This window comes from Strigops habroptila, chromosome 10, assembly GCF_004027225.2.
Source record: "Strigops habroptila isolate Jane chromosome 10, bStrHab1.2.pri, whole genome shotgun sequence".
NCBI lineage: Eukaryota > Metazoa > Chordata > Aves > Psittaciformes > Psittacidae > Strigops > Strigops habroptila.
Genome location: NC_046359.1, coordinates 4,484,095 through 4,497,335, shown reverse-complemented (window position 1 = coordinate 4,497,335; position 13,241 = coordinate 4,484,095). Strand labels below are relative to the sequence as shown.

The following is a 13,241-nucleotide window of genomic DNA, read 5'->3' as shown; positions in this document are numbered from 1 at the left end:
AGTTGTTGATTGTCTCTTAGCCAAGGATGAAGGTTACTCCAGGATGCTCTGGAAGATAAACTGACAGCCTGGTGGTTTTGTGGTCTCACCTCCTGTGGTATGATCCCTCAGCTTCTCATGTTTATGGACCTTTAAAGCCCGTCAAAGACCCATGTGTCTGAGCTGTGCCCAGAGATGCTTTGCAGCCTGGTGAAGGGGCTTTGGGTTCTCTGGCAGCAGCACAAGACTTGTGGTCAAAAGTTACTGAAAGTTTTTTGTTTTGTTTTTTTCCCCTGCTGAGCGATGTGTGATGCAGAAAAGCATAAAATGTGTGTGTTCTTGCAGTTTTATTATTGTTTAGTGTTTCCTACCACTGTGTGAGCAGCAGTAATCTCTCAGTGTTTTTTTAGGCAGGTTGGGTGCAAACTATTGTTCATACTTAGTTGCAGGCTAAGTGGGAAAATTTTTTGTGCCACTAAAATTAATGTGAGTTTTGTGTGCTTATTGTTCTTTTTATTAACAGAAGGCAAACAGATGTTTAAAATGAAGAGACTGCTTCGAGATGAGTGTAGGAACACTGAGTTACAAATGCAACATAATTAATTGTGTAACCAAGTAATTATGTGACAGTAAGATGAGGAGAATGGGGAAAGAGGGAAGCAAGCAACTTTTGTGATAGAATTGTCTTTCAGTATTTGGCACTAATCATATGCTTTCAAGCTTTTAATTTAGAAATAGTTTACAATTTAAAATCCATTGCATCTTGTGTAGGTGTTGTAAAGTTAACAGTGTACAGCTAGAAGTGTCTTCAGACACTAGTTGTTAACCTAGCTTTGTGTTGTGGGATTTTATCCTTTAGCCTTGGGCTCTGGCTAGATTACAGAAACCAATATTAATACTTTTTTGATTTTTTCTGGCAAAATCTTTTAGTTAAACACCCTTTAACACTTAACAACTCCTCTGAGACTTAGTTATCCATATTTACAGTCTCACCTACATACTGCATGTATTTTCTAAATCACTTAACGGTTTTTTTCACTCAGCTCCTATATACAGGAGTGATTTTATTGGCTTATTTTAAAGAGTGTTAGTTGACTGCTAGGTGTGTCTGTTTTGCTAACATGTCTGGAAAGTTTGTGTCTAAATTAGCTTGTATTATCTTTTTATGGATATTAGACCCTTTTAGTCAGTTGACTCATCTTAAATATGGTTTTTGCTGTTCACTTTTGGATGTCTCACATGTTATCACTTCTGCCATTTTCTCCTTGTTGTTACAGCAGATTTAAATGCTTGTATTTTAAATGCTTGTATTTTAAGGATAAGTATTTTACCCTCTTTTTAATAATTTGAAGATGCATCTTTCATATCTTTCTAACCTTTCCATACTCACCTACCTGCATATGTTTTGTTGGTTTGCTTGCTCCCTAGATGGTATCTCAGCTTGAAACCCAGATAGCTAAATTGACTGAAGCTTTGGAAAATCAGACCAAATTGTACCAAGAAGCTATGGAGCGGAGCCGGAAAGCTGAAAAATGTTCTGAGACTTTCCAGGATCAACTGAAACACTTGGAAGAGGAATTACTCTCTGTAGATCTGATGCAGGATGGCTTGAAGCTTGAGAAACAAAAAGTAGTTGCATGCGTTATTTTCTTTTGCACAAAAGTCGCTAAGGACAGAGATACAGCTAATTGTATTGCATTGATCTGCCAGAGTATTACTCAAAGTACTGCAAATAATATGAATTAGCAAAGTCAGGCATCATGTAGGGAGTATAATATCTTTTCTTTAGCCAACAATTTTAGTTGGAAAAGTAGCTAAGCTTTTGAGTTCAAAGTTCATTTAATGTGAAAAAATCCCAACCAGATTAAAAGAAGTTTCTGTAAAGATATCAGAGGTCCTTCAAAGGTCCTCTGATCTCAAAGCTTTTTCTGATCTCTCAGTTTTTCTCTAATATATCATTTGGCCTGCAGTCTTTCAAGATCTTGCAATCCTTGATTCTTGTATATCCTTAGGCCATCGAGGCTACCAGGATTTTTTTACTAATTATATGAATGAACACGCTTTTAGTCTATAACACATCTACATAGTAAGAGCTGGAAAATGACACAGTACCTGGAAAGCTAAACCAGCCATCCAATATAGCTAAGCAAGACAAAGTTTTAGCATGTTACCAGGCCAAGATCAATGCTTAGGAAATTGAATTTGCAAAGAATCAATAATTCAGTGCTGTCTGTTTTGCATTTGTCTATGATACAATTGCTTTTATGAATGAAACATCCACCACATTGGAAGCAAAGCAGAAAATGGAGCAGTTCCTTCCCCTCTGCTTCCTCTGTGAAGAATGTGTGGTCCTGGCTTCTAAATTTCTCACTAGATTTTGCTGCAATAGAGAGATTTTTGTTGTGTTTTTTTTTTTTTTCTGTTAATGAACAACCTCAGTGCTTTCTTCTTCTGCTGCTGTTTTTAACATCACGAAACAGAGAGAGATTCTTGCTATATTGTCTTGGGCTCTAGCAACAATTATGGAAATGGTTTGCTGCGTTGTTTTTTTGATTATGGCCTGCACCAGAAGTAGGAGAAAACAAAGGCAAACATAGTTCTTAGTGAGAAAGAGAGCTTTGGGTTTTGCAAGAGAGGCTAATTGAGACCAGGGAACTAATATAATTTTTAAAGAGCTAGTAGGGCAGGACAAAATAAGGAAAAAACAGATTAAATAATATTTTATATCTATATGTGTTCACATCAATAAACCAAATGGAGATGCAATTAAAGTAACCTCTAAAGCAATTTGTAAACCATTAACTGTTATCTTTAAAACTTGGTGTTCCAAAGAAAGGCAAAATACTGACCATGTTGACATTCCCGTGTCTCCTCAGGCTACATCGTATCTCACCCATGGCATCCCTAGTACCAATTTGATCTGTTTTAGAACTCACAGCAGTGGGCAGTCACAGCACTTGGAATTAGCTGGGATGTACCTGTCCTTAAAAACTTCTCACTGCAATGCATGGCCGTGTAGAGCAGCAGAGCCACAGGCAGGAACTGGAGTCAGAAGCAGACACACACACCTAGTGCTCTTCTTACCGAAGAGGAGCAAAACCCAATCTGGTCTTGCTAACAAGATAAATACAGTACGTCCAGAGATTTATGAACAAAATAATTGTTGACTAAAACAGGAAAAATGGATAACTTGCAGTTGTGTCAGGGGTGTGTACTATACACATACCCTTCCAGTACCCTATTTCTTGTGGATAGTAGACTTGGCTATGTATAGTTGGTTGCTGGTGTAGGGGGAATTGCTTTTAAATTGTACTTCAGGACTTTTAATGAAGTGATTGTTTTAACCGCTTTTCCACATCTTATCTTAGTACCTGAAATTTCTGGAGCAACTTAATGAGAAGATGAAGCTGGATAGCCTAGCAGCAGAGGTTGGATTTGATATGAATGTGGATGCAATTCTAGCCCGGGTAGAGCAGTTAGTGAAACTGGAAGGTGATGCAGTGATTGAAAACAAGACTATGGCATATAGCCTAAGAAGGAAGGTAAGCAAAAAAGACATGATATTACTGTTTGTTTCAAAGATAAACATTGTTATGGTTATATTTCTATAGTGGCTTGCTAGAGGCAACAGATTGGAGCTTCATAGATGTACAAGGAATTTCAAAGATGTCCATTACATAAAAAAACCCCCAAAACATTTGCAAACTGTGCAAACAGACAGTATATTAAGCCAACTAAAACCACGAGTCAGTTAAATACATAATACTGTTCTTCACAACTTCTTAAATAAATGTATGAATTTATGCGTGTTTATATGTGTATATATGTCTACTTTTTAATACACATAATGTATTTCTTTAAACAACTACCATTGATATTTAAATCTAAAAGGTTTACCTGGGAAGGGGGGCGTCTTACACAAACTTGTCTAGAAACTACTATGTTGTACTTCACCAGGAATTTCAACATTTTCAACAAGACTGTGCTCCTTTAGGAGCAAATATGTTCAAATTTGGTCAGATACCCCTCTGTCATCCTGTTATGAAAGACTGAAATCTTCAGGTTTTAGGCTTATTAGAATGGTTTAGAGCTTAGAATTAGGTCTGTTTAAGGTTTAAAACAACACTGTGTTTTGTCTGGATGCAACTGCCTCTTTAGAAGGGAGTATAGTATGTATGTTAATACTTCTCTGATGTTCTAGAGTAAAGCCTGTCCACTCAGCTCAGGTAAACTGAAAATGGGTAGCTCCCTAAGCACCTTAATTCCAAAACTAAGCTGCTGGACCTTGTGTTGTATCCAGCAGTGGATGAGAGCAGTGGATTAGAGCTTTCATATTTCTGTATGTTGATTCTCCTTCTTACAGACTAGCATTAGTTAAGTGATTAAAGATGGAAGTATCTTAAACTACCACCACTGAAACCACTGTTTCCTTAATCAATCTCTCTTACCTCTTGCATTTGACTAGTGTCTTATACTTCAGGCCATCTCAGACGTTATAAATGATGCACAAGTATTTATGTTCCAATAGGGTGCAGTCCGTAGGTAAATTCATTCTAAAAGGCAGTGCACAAATTCAGGGATGGAGAAGCACAGTGAATTGGTAATATAAAAGGTATCAAGTTTTGTATATATATTTATACTGCTTTACAGAGTTTTCAAGAGAGGAATAGGAGTTGAGGTTAAATGTATAATACGGGGATTAAATTTGCAAAGCAACCTCTGTAGTACCATTGCCTTTCACATCTATCTTTTCAAATATCCTTGTGTTTGGAAAACTAGTTGAAGACTCAGAAAGAAAAACTTGAAAGCAAAGAGCTGCACATGAACATTCTGCGGCAGAAAATAACCCAGTTGGAAGAGGAGAAGCAAGTAAGGACCGCCTTAGCTGTAGAGAGGGATGAGGCCAATCTCGCTGTCGGAAAGTTACATAAGATGATAGAGAAGTTACAGAAGCAGCTTGATCTGGCAAGGGAAACGAACACTGATCTCAAAGCCAAGCTGTCTGAAACCAATGAACTTAAGGTGGGTTAAAAGATTACTTTTGTGCTTCTATCCATTTTTCTATTCCAGTTGGATACAGCTGGAGTTCATTTAAAGTAAATGCGTTCACGGATGACTGCTCAAATCCATGTAAGTGGTGAAAGCAAATATAATATTAAATAGTAATATTATAAATATTTTTGTTATTTTGCAAGTTGTCTTGGTATACTAAGTAGAATCTATAAAGCACAACATCAATTTTCAGGCTAGCATAAGAAAAATGCATTACGTGCATCCCTTTCTTTCCTGTTGATATGACTATAATCCTACATTGCTCACAGAAGACCTATTCTGATAGGTATGGAGGAAAGGGGGAAGAGGTTTTTCTGCATAAAACAAGGTGCTAAATTTTCATTGTTCCTGTGTTCAGGTGAGTACAAGTAGTTTGCAGTCATTGGTAGCTTGCCACTGCTGGAAGAAAGGAATATTGATTTTATGTGAGTTTGTGTCTTGTGGCTGATGGAATGAAATAGATAAGTAGGTGCATGTTCCAACAATTTTAACCAGCAAAACATTTGGCAACTCTTTTTCATACTAGCAGAGTGTGAACTCTCTCTGTGGGTTATTGTCTGTCTAGTTACCTCTTTTCACAAAACCTGCAGAAAATTAACTGTCTTTAAATTGAAAATCTTTTTGTTAATTGAGTTAAAATTGACCAGTCTACTTTAACAGCTTTTCAGTACACACATACATGTGATTTCAGCAAGAACCCATAAGAAACTACATTAAAATGCTTATTCATGACTGTTCCTGATGTTTTTATTATATGCTTGTGTTAGGTGAAAAGGTGTGACAACTATTTAACAGTACTTTATGTTACTGCAGATTAAAACTTTGGAACAGAACAGAACAATAGAAGAACTCAATAAATCTCAAGGCAAATTGGAAAGAATGAAAGAAATGGCTGAGAAACAACTCACCTCTGTCAAATCAGAACTTCTTTTAAAGGAGCGTAAATCTACTGAAGATAAAGAAAAAACAAAAAATGTGTTAGAAGCAGTCACCAGTGAGATGAAGGTGCTTAAAACAACCCTTGCAGAATTAGCAAAAAGGGAGAGACAGGTAGGTGTGTAAGTATTTGACAAGTGCTAGCTGTCATAGAATATAAGAATGTGGCAGTATAGGTGGAACAGTTATCCAGCTGTGCTGAAAACTTTTGTGAGCATTATTAAACTAGGAAATTTTAGCTCATATTTGTGAGCCAGAGTGACAGCCTGCTTTAGGATTTATGGTCAGCTCTGGTGGCTGTAGTGAATAACAGCAAAATGTGCATATTCTTGAGTAGACATATAAAACCATTAAAAAGCCCCCCATGTTCAAAGCATTATTAAATCATACTGCAGAGTAAAAACCATAGAGAAGTGAAGCTATATGTGAAGAGACAAAAAAGTAGAGATTGCTAGAAGGGATATATGGTGGGGAATTAGTTGAATATATTGAAATTTTACAAGAGTAACTGTAAGTTTACAGATATCCATACTGGATTTCCTCTGTCTGTGGGGTGAACAAAAAACTTTCCTGACTTCATATATCCTTGTTTCATGTTTCTGGATACAAATAAATATCAGCATAACCAGTATTCATTTTAATAAGCCAAGATAAAGAGTATGCATAATGACTGATAACAAAAGGATGCTCACAGGGACTGATAATATCAGTATATGACCACTGAAGTCAACTGCTGATTAAAATCTGAATGTATTTTGTTTTGTATGAAATTAACTCAAGTCCTTATTTGCAGTAGTACTTGGAATATGACTGCCAATGTTTTGGTTGAGTTTTGATGGTTTTGTTATAAGGATTTTTCCCATTCTTAGCCCTCACTCCTTTCTCCCCCCCCCCCCTTTTTTTAATTTCTTTTTATTGGAATGAGACCCCTTCTATTTTTCTGTAGGTGCAGCATGAAAACAAAATGTAGTGTCTGTTTTTGGCTTCTGCTCCCATCTCCTAATAGTTTGGATTAATGTTCTAAATTGCATTTATTTCCAATTTTACTTCAGATAATTTTACTCACTGGATGGAAGGTGCAAAGAAAATTTACGATGAGTGCTTACTGCCATAGCAAGCCTCTGGCTTTGAGTCGTTAGTGATGTTTATCTTTTATTATTTCTCTTATTTGCTTCAAGTTGTGCCTATCTTAGAAGTATTAACTGTTATTGAAGGAAGCCTTAAATAGAGAGTTAGGTGGTACTTGTATTAGCTTCTAGTATTTCAGCGAAACTGTTGTGTTCTTAGTACCTCTGTTGCATTGTTTTTAAAGCTGAAATACATTTCCTATCTAATTTTTTTTTCCAGGTCTTCTTTGTTTTAGCGCAAGATTTTAAGAAGTTGTTCATTGTGTGCTTGCAGTACTCTATCCACACTTAGGAGTATAATCATGCATCTTGCTCCATGCAAGACATGTGAAGGTGTCTTCCAGTGTGTATTGTCTGTTGCTTTTGTTTGGAATTTTAAAATTCAGTTTGATGTCTGCTGGTGGGGCATTTTTGGCACCCAAGAGTGATGGTTCTCTTCGTCAGTTTATGTGGAAGAATTTGTCTTTGTTGTCAACCCTTTATCTGCATTTTCACTGAAAGGCAGCGTTGCCTGTACTGGACTTTATATGCCACAATATAACAGTTAGAAAACTTTTTTGTCAAAGTGTTATTCCGTTAAAGTGGGAAAAAAATCCACAATTTAAAGTTGAAATAAACGAATGGCTTAAAGGATTTCTTTAAGGGCTCTGTGTTTTCCAGTTTAGGTTATCTGCTGATGAAAGTTATTGCATTCTTAACATATATATTGTCCATCCAGCACAGCTATGACCTGCTTTTCCCATCAGAAATGAAGTGTGAGATGATTGTGTGTAGGTTTTAATTCGTATCTATTCCCTCTGGCAAAATCCTGTCAGATCAATAATCTTCATCAGTGCATCAAGTTTAATTTGACTGCATTTGATACATGGTTGTAGTGCAGTTTGGTTTGCTCACAGTTGCTGTAATTAAGTTGAACAGCTCGCAATAGCAAAGATACTAGAGCAAGAAATCTGGTGCGAAGCACAGGCCCTAATGTGCTCCCAGGGGATCAGTTAGATTTGCTGTATAAACATCTTGTGGGGTTCTAATTCATCCAAAGACTGGTTCTTTGCAGAGGGCTGCCTTGATCTTTTAACAATAAGTCTCTATGGAAACAAATTCCGGTTTTGCTGCCTGCTCATTCTATCTGTGATCCAGATGTTTAAAAAAATCTTTAGCTGCTGCTAAATTGTAGTTACCTAGCACACTGCCAGAGTCCCACATCAGTGATCTCCTGACTGTGTTTTGAAGAGAATATCTGGGAACTTGGAGGTTTCTGGTGTTACATTGTTCCAACAGTTCATCTAAGACATTGCACTGCCTTGGTAAGCCAGATAGCTGGGTCTGAGTTCTCAAATCCTTCTGTCCTGTCTTGTTTTCCATATGTTTTTCTGAGCTGATGATAGCTCCTCAGGGTTTGTACTGGGATTGAAAAAGTCTTTGTCAAAGTCTTGGAACTGAGACCTTGTTTTCAGGGTTTTTGCAGCTTGCCTCACACATGTTATAACTGCTTTAGGGTTCTGCATGGTATCCTTGGGGTTGGGCAGATATTTCAGGAGTGCTTTTGCCTCCACTTCAGGAGTGTGTGTATCTCCTCCTTACCATTAGCTGTCAGCATGATTGGTGGAGTGAGGGTGCTGTCACACCAGATGTCTTGATGGTTTTGATGTTTCTGTGACATTTTGAGTCTCTGTCATGCTTGGTAGTGGAGACTTTGACATTCAAATAGACAGCAGGACAAGCATATTTCCTCAAATAGGATTCCTCTTTTAATTGTGTGTTGATGATAAGGGATATTAAGGCATTGTTCATTGAAGAGGCACTGAAGTTTGATTTATAATGATCCATATTGTGAGTTGAAAAGAGTAAATCAGCATCCATGTTCATCTGACCTTAAGCTTTTAATCTAGTTGCTGACGGGATCTGATGACAATTGCTTGTGGATGTCTATCTATTTGGAACTGGAGAAAAAGCTCTTTTCTTTAACTACTTTGCCAAATACCCTTCCTATGATGTATTTTCAGCAGCTCTGCACAGAAGAAAAATGAGCATTTCCCAGGCTGCATCTTGAATTTTGGCTGCATCCTGATTCCAAGTCAGAGTCAGACCAAAGGATGTGCCAAACCTCCACCTTTCTTCTAACGTCCTCCTTTCTGCTGTGGTTTTCACAAAAAAGTGCAGAGTGGAGGGGAATGGTGGCAGGAGGCAGTCAGGAGCTTGAGGTCAGGACCAACACTTCAGCCTGTGCTCTGGGATGTACCCACTGGAGTTTCCAGTTGTCTGTATAGTTCCTTAGCATCTCAGCTGTTTACGTGTTTTGTTACTTGACGTACGTCCCAAAAGGCTGTTTCCACCCTCTTCAGCTCTCTGTATTGACCAACAGCAGAAATTCCTGTAATTCCTGCTAATTCCTGTAATTCCTGCTAAAACAAATGCTTGTGTTTGTATGTATGCATATATGTATATGTTCTTCCAGGCATCCCCTTTGCTTGGTATTTAAAGTATTAGTAATTCCTTTCTCTTTGATCTTGCAGCTGGCAGATTTCCGAGAGGTAGTCTCGCGGATGCTGGGCCTCAACATTGCCAGCCTGGCTCTTCCTGACTATGAAATCATTACACGTCTTGAAGGGTTGATTCACTTGCATCAGCACCACTACTTCCCCTGTGTCTGCCTCAAAGAAATGGCAAGGGCACCAGAGGAACACTCTCAAAGAAACATACAGCTTCTTCACTGACACGCTTTTTGTAAGGAGACAGAACAAAGTAAAATTTTCTTTTGTGCCTCCTTACCTGCTAGACGTGTAGAAAGCAGATATTTCTGTTCCCTTTGCTACAGACACTAATTTGGGCTGATTTTTAGTGTTTCAGTAAGGATAGTGAGTTGAATGGATCAAGTAAACCCAGCAGCCTAGAGATAGCAAACAGAAAATCCCAGGGCAGCATAATAGTGAAGTTATGAAAATGACAGACAATATGTGAATAATGTATAGCCCTCCAGCTTCATTGCAGAGGTGTTGAAAGCATGGGGCACTCAAGGTCAGTTTTGGGAAGTGCTTGCGAATGAATGGCAGCTTCAGTGACATTCCTCGTGCTTTATCTTTGGGTGACAGGGATGAAATGAAATGTGGGTTGTCCTGCTGCTGCTCCTCTTGCAAAATGGGATGTCTCTGCATTTTTACTTATAAAGGAGTTTGGCTTCAAGACAGTTAGCTGGCAGTTAGACAGAGGACTATCACCATTTTGAAGCAAGGGCTTTTTGTTTTTAATTTTTAATTCTGTTGTTTCCTTAGTCTGCTCTTGTGCCAAAACAAAAAATAATGCTTTTTCAGCAAAGGCTCTTGCACAGGGCCCAGTCATGCACCTGATGTAGATACTTTGGGTAAAATTGCATGTTGTCCCTGGTCATGATGTCTTGAAAATTCTTCTGGCTGCTGTATTCCTTGAGCATTAATCCGTATGCCAAATAAGTGGCAGTCTTCCGAGTTAATAAAAAGTTATTTTAGAATGCATATCTGCTACAAAAAATAATTGAATTACTAAAGTCTTTATTTTCAGAAAAGCAATGATAAGGTGCCCAGAACTACCTCTTAATCATAGAAGCTTCTTGTCTATCACCTTTTCTGAGTGTTGTTAAACTTCATGATTTTCTTTTAAAGAAACTTGAACAATAAATTTTAGCAGCACACACAAACATGGTTCTGTGTTTTTGCTTGTCTCTTCCCATTATATGTTTTGTATGGATGTGTAAAGAAGACGTACCTATTTATGTCTGACCATTTGTGGACTTTCTACAGTATCACAGCAAATGATAGCCAACTCACTAAAACTGAGCACACTGTTTCAAGAAAAATAAGACTTTTTCAAGTAAGTGCAGTAAGTTTGGTATCTGGCTAGAGATTCAAAGCATTTTAAGATTCTTTTATTTCACTTGCCTCTGAAGAATCATTTCTCAGTGACTTGTTAGTGAAAAACAAAACAACACCCATGTTTTTGCAAAATAAGTCATTTGAGGAGATATAGCAAATCATATATCCTTAAGATGTGGATGCTTGGATTAAAATCAATATCTCCTTTTTTGTTTTATAATGTAATGTTGTTCTTTTGGGGTAAAATTTAATAAATGGAATTAAGGGAAAAAGCTAATATTTAATTATATAGACTTAAACTTAGGAAAGCACCACAATTCCAAAGCAAAAATTGAAATGTAAATATTTTTAGGCATGATATGTTGGTTGGGAATTTAGAGGAGAGAAAAGGATGTAATGCTTTTCTAATTCTTCATGACAGTACAAGTAGTTTGAGTTTGCATTTTGCTGGCTATGCAGGCACTTCTCTCCTGCTTGAGTTATTACGAAATAAGAAAACCTATTTTCTTCATCCAAATTAATAAATCTTGTAAAAAGCATGTTTTACTTTATTTTGCAAGTTAAATATATTGCATTACAAAATTAGGTCTACTCAACCCAGATAATGCATTCATAACTTTAAGAAATAGTCTCTGAGAGTGACAGTCATAAAGGAAGTTTGCATATTTGGCTGTGTTTTATGGTTGTGAGACAGTTTCCTAATGTCTGCCAGGACACTTAAAATCTCCTTCCATGCTCATCAGTGCTGTATCCTGCTGCTCGTGACCAGCCATCGCACCAATAGCGAAGTTCCAGCTCCACAGCAGAAACCACCAACAAAGTTCTCCAAATTACTTCAGAGGAAGCAGGTTTTCACATAGAGTTGTTAGCTGCAGAGCTTAATTGCTGTTTTGCATGTTAAGCCAACAGAGATGGCGGGGAGTAGAATAAGGGTTTTCTAATGATGTTCTTCAAGGAATATGACCTCCTAGCTCACTATTAGTATTCCCTGTATTTGCTTTACTTTTGGAAGAGTACTGACATCTTTGTCCATTTAGCCAAAGCAAACAAATAAAAATGTAAAGAAGTAATTTGACATGAACAAATCTCAGGTGATTTTTGAACCACTGACTTGCAATCTTTTTTGAATGTTTGTTTCATACAGCATTGAACATAGTTTTTTCCTCTTGGAAAAGTAACAACCCAAACAAACCCAAACTAGAACAGGTTTAGGAATGTTGTCGAAGTTTGTTTCAAATGCTTTCTTCTTTCTTAAACCAAGTTGCATTCAACAGAAGACATGTCTGATGATAGAGATCTGAAAGTGCGTATTAAAGCTGTGTCAGCAGACATCCCACCTTCAGCACTTTGATTTTACTAGGTTTTATTTGTTTTAATAAAAGGTATGGAATGAAGAGTTTGCTATCTGTTCACAATTACTCTTTTATTGTGGTAAAATAGTCATATTAAAAAGGTAATATGTGCGATATCACAGAATGGTACAGATGCAGAGCTAGATTTGTTTTTCTCCAAATAAAAGCTGAACCAAATCCAATGAAGGAAACTTCATTATTTCAGTGTTAAAAAAAGGCAAAACTCAACAAATTAAAATGTTGTAATTGTAGATATTGAAATGAATTAATTTACACACCTTAAACACTGCAATAATAAAATAACAATGCAAACAGAAAAAGGAGTGTTATACCATTATGAGTGTATTAAAATATATGCAACTGAATTTTTGTCCGTACAGTGTATTGCTGATAATACAATCTTTGAAACACAGTAGAACCATGGTTCCTCAAAGAAATTAAGTGCGAAAGCATCTAAATATTTTGCTGAATTAGAATTAGGAAGCATAAAGGCAGATCACATAGATTATTCTTAATTTTATGTTGCTCTAGAGTTTATTATTACTGTATTAAGCAATTTTCTTGCTTTGCCTCATGTTCTTTCTGTGGATGATGTGTGAATCATCCACATTTTCCTAGGACTGTTCAGTTAATGGATTATTTTGTGCATTGTGATGGTGCAGACGAGGGGAAATATGGATGACCCAAGCAGGTGGGGAATCAGGCACATTTGTAGAGAAAGAGACAGATGGCATCATGTAGTCTCTCGAAGTTTTTCATATGAAGTAGCTGTATTTTTTAAGACTACAGATGCTGACCATTTCTCTTGACCATCAAAAAGAAAAAGGGGGTGAAATGGAATATGAGGAAGTGAAATTCTCTATGAAGTTAGAGAAAAGGTATCTCTGATATTAGTGAAGCACAGAAAACAAGTAGTTAACTGTATGGAAAATAAAATAAAATAAAAAGGT

General features: G+C 37.0%; 1 protein-coding gene across 3 annotated transcripts in view; it reads left to right on the top strand.

Moving 5' to 3' along the window:
* The window catches only part of CCDC170 (coiled-coil domain containing 170), a 40,030-nt gene extending 28,016 nt beyond the window's left edge, over positions 1-12,014 (top strand). For all 3 annotated transcript variants that reach the window (XM_030498915.1, XM_030498914.1, XM_030498913.1), the window contains 6 exons: positions 1,408-1,608; positions 3,348-3,521; positions 4,759-5,001; positions 5,845-6,081; positions 9,608-10,937; positions 11,683-12,014. In XM_030498915.1, the coding sequence (XP_030354775.1) occupies positions 1,408-1,608; positions 3,348-3,521; positions 4,759-5,001; positions 5,845-6,081; positions 9,608-9,808 (1,056 nt within the window). In that variant the 3' untranslated portion in view covers positions 9,809-10,937; positions 11,683-12,014. The remainder of the gene's footprint in view (positions 1-1,407; positions 1,609-3,347; positions 3,522-4,758; positions 5,002-5,844; positions 6,082-9,607; positions 10,938-11,682) is intronic.
* Positions 12,015-13,241: the final 1,227 nt, after the last annotated feature.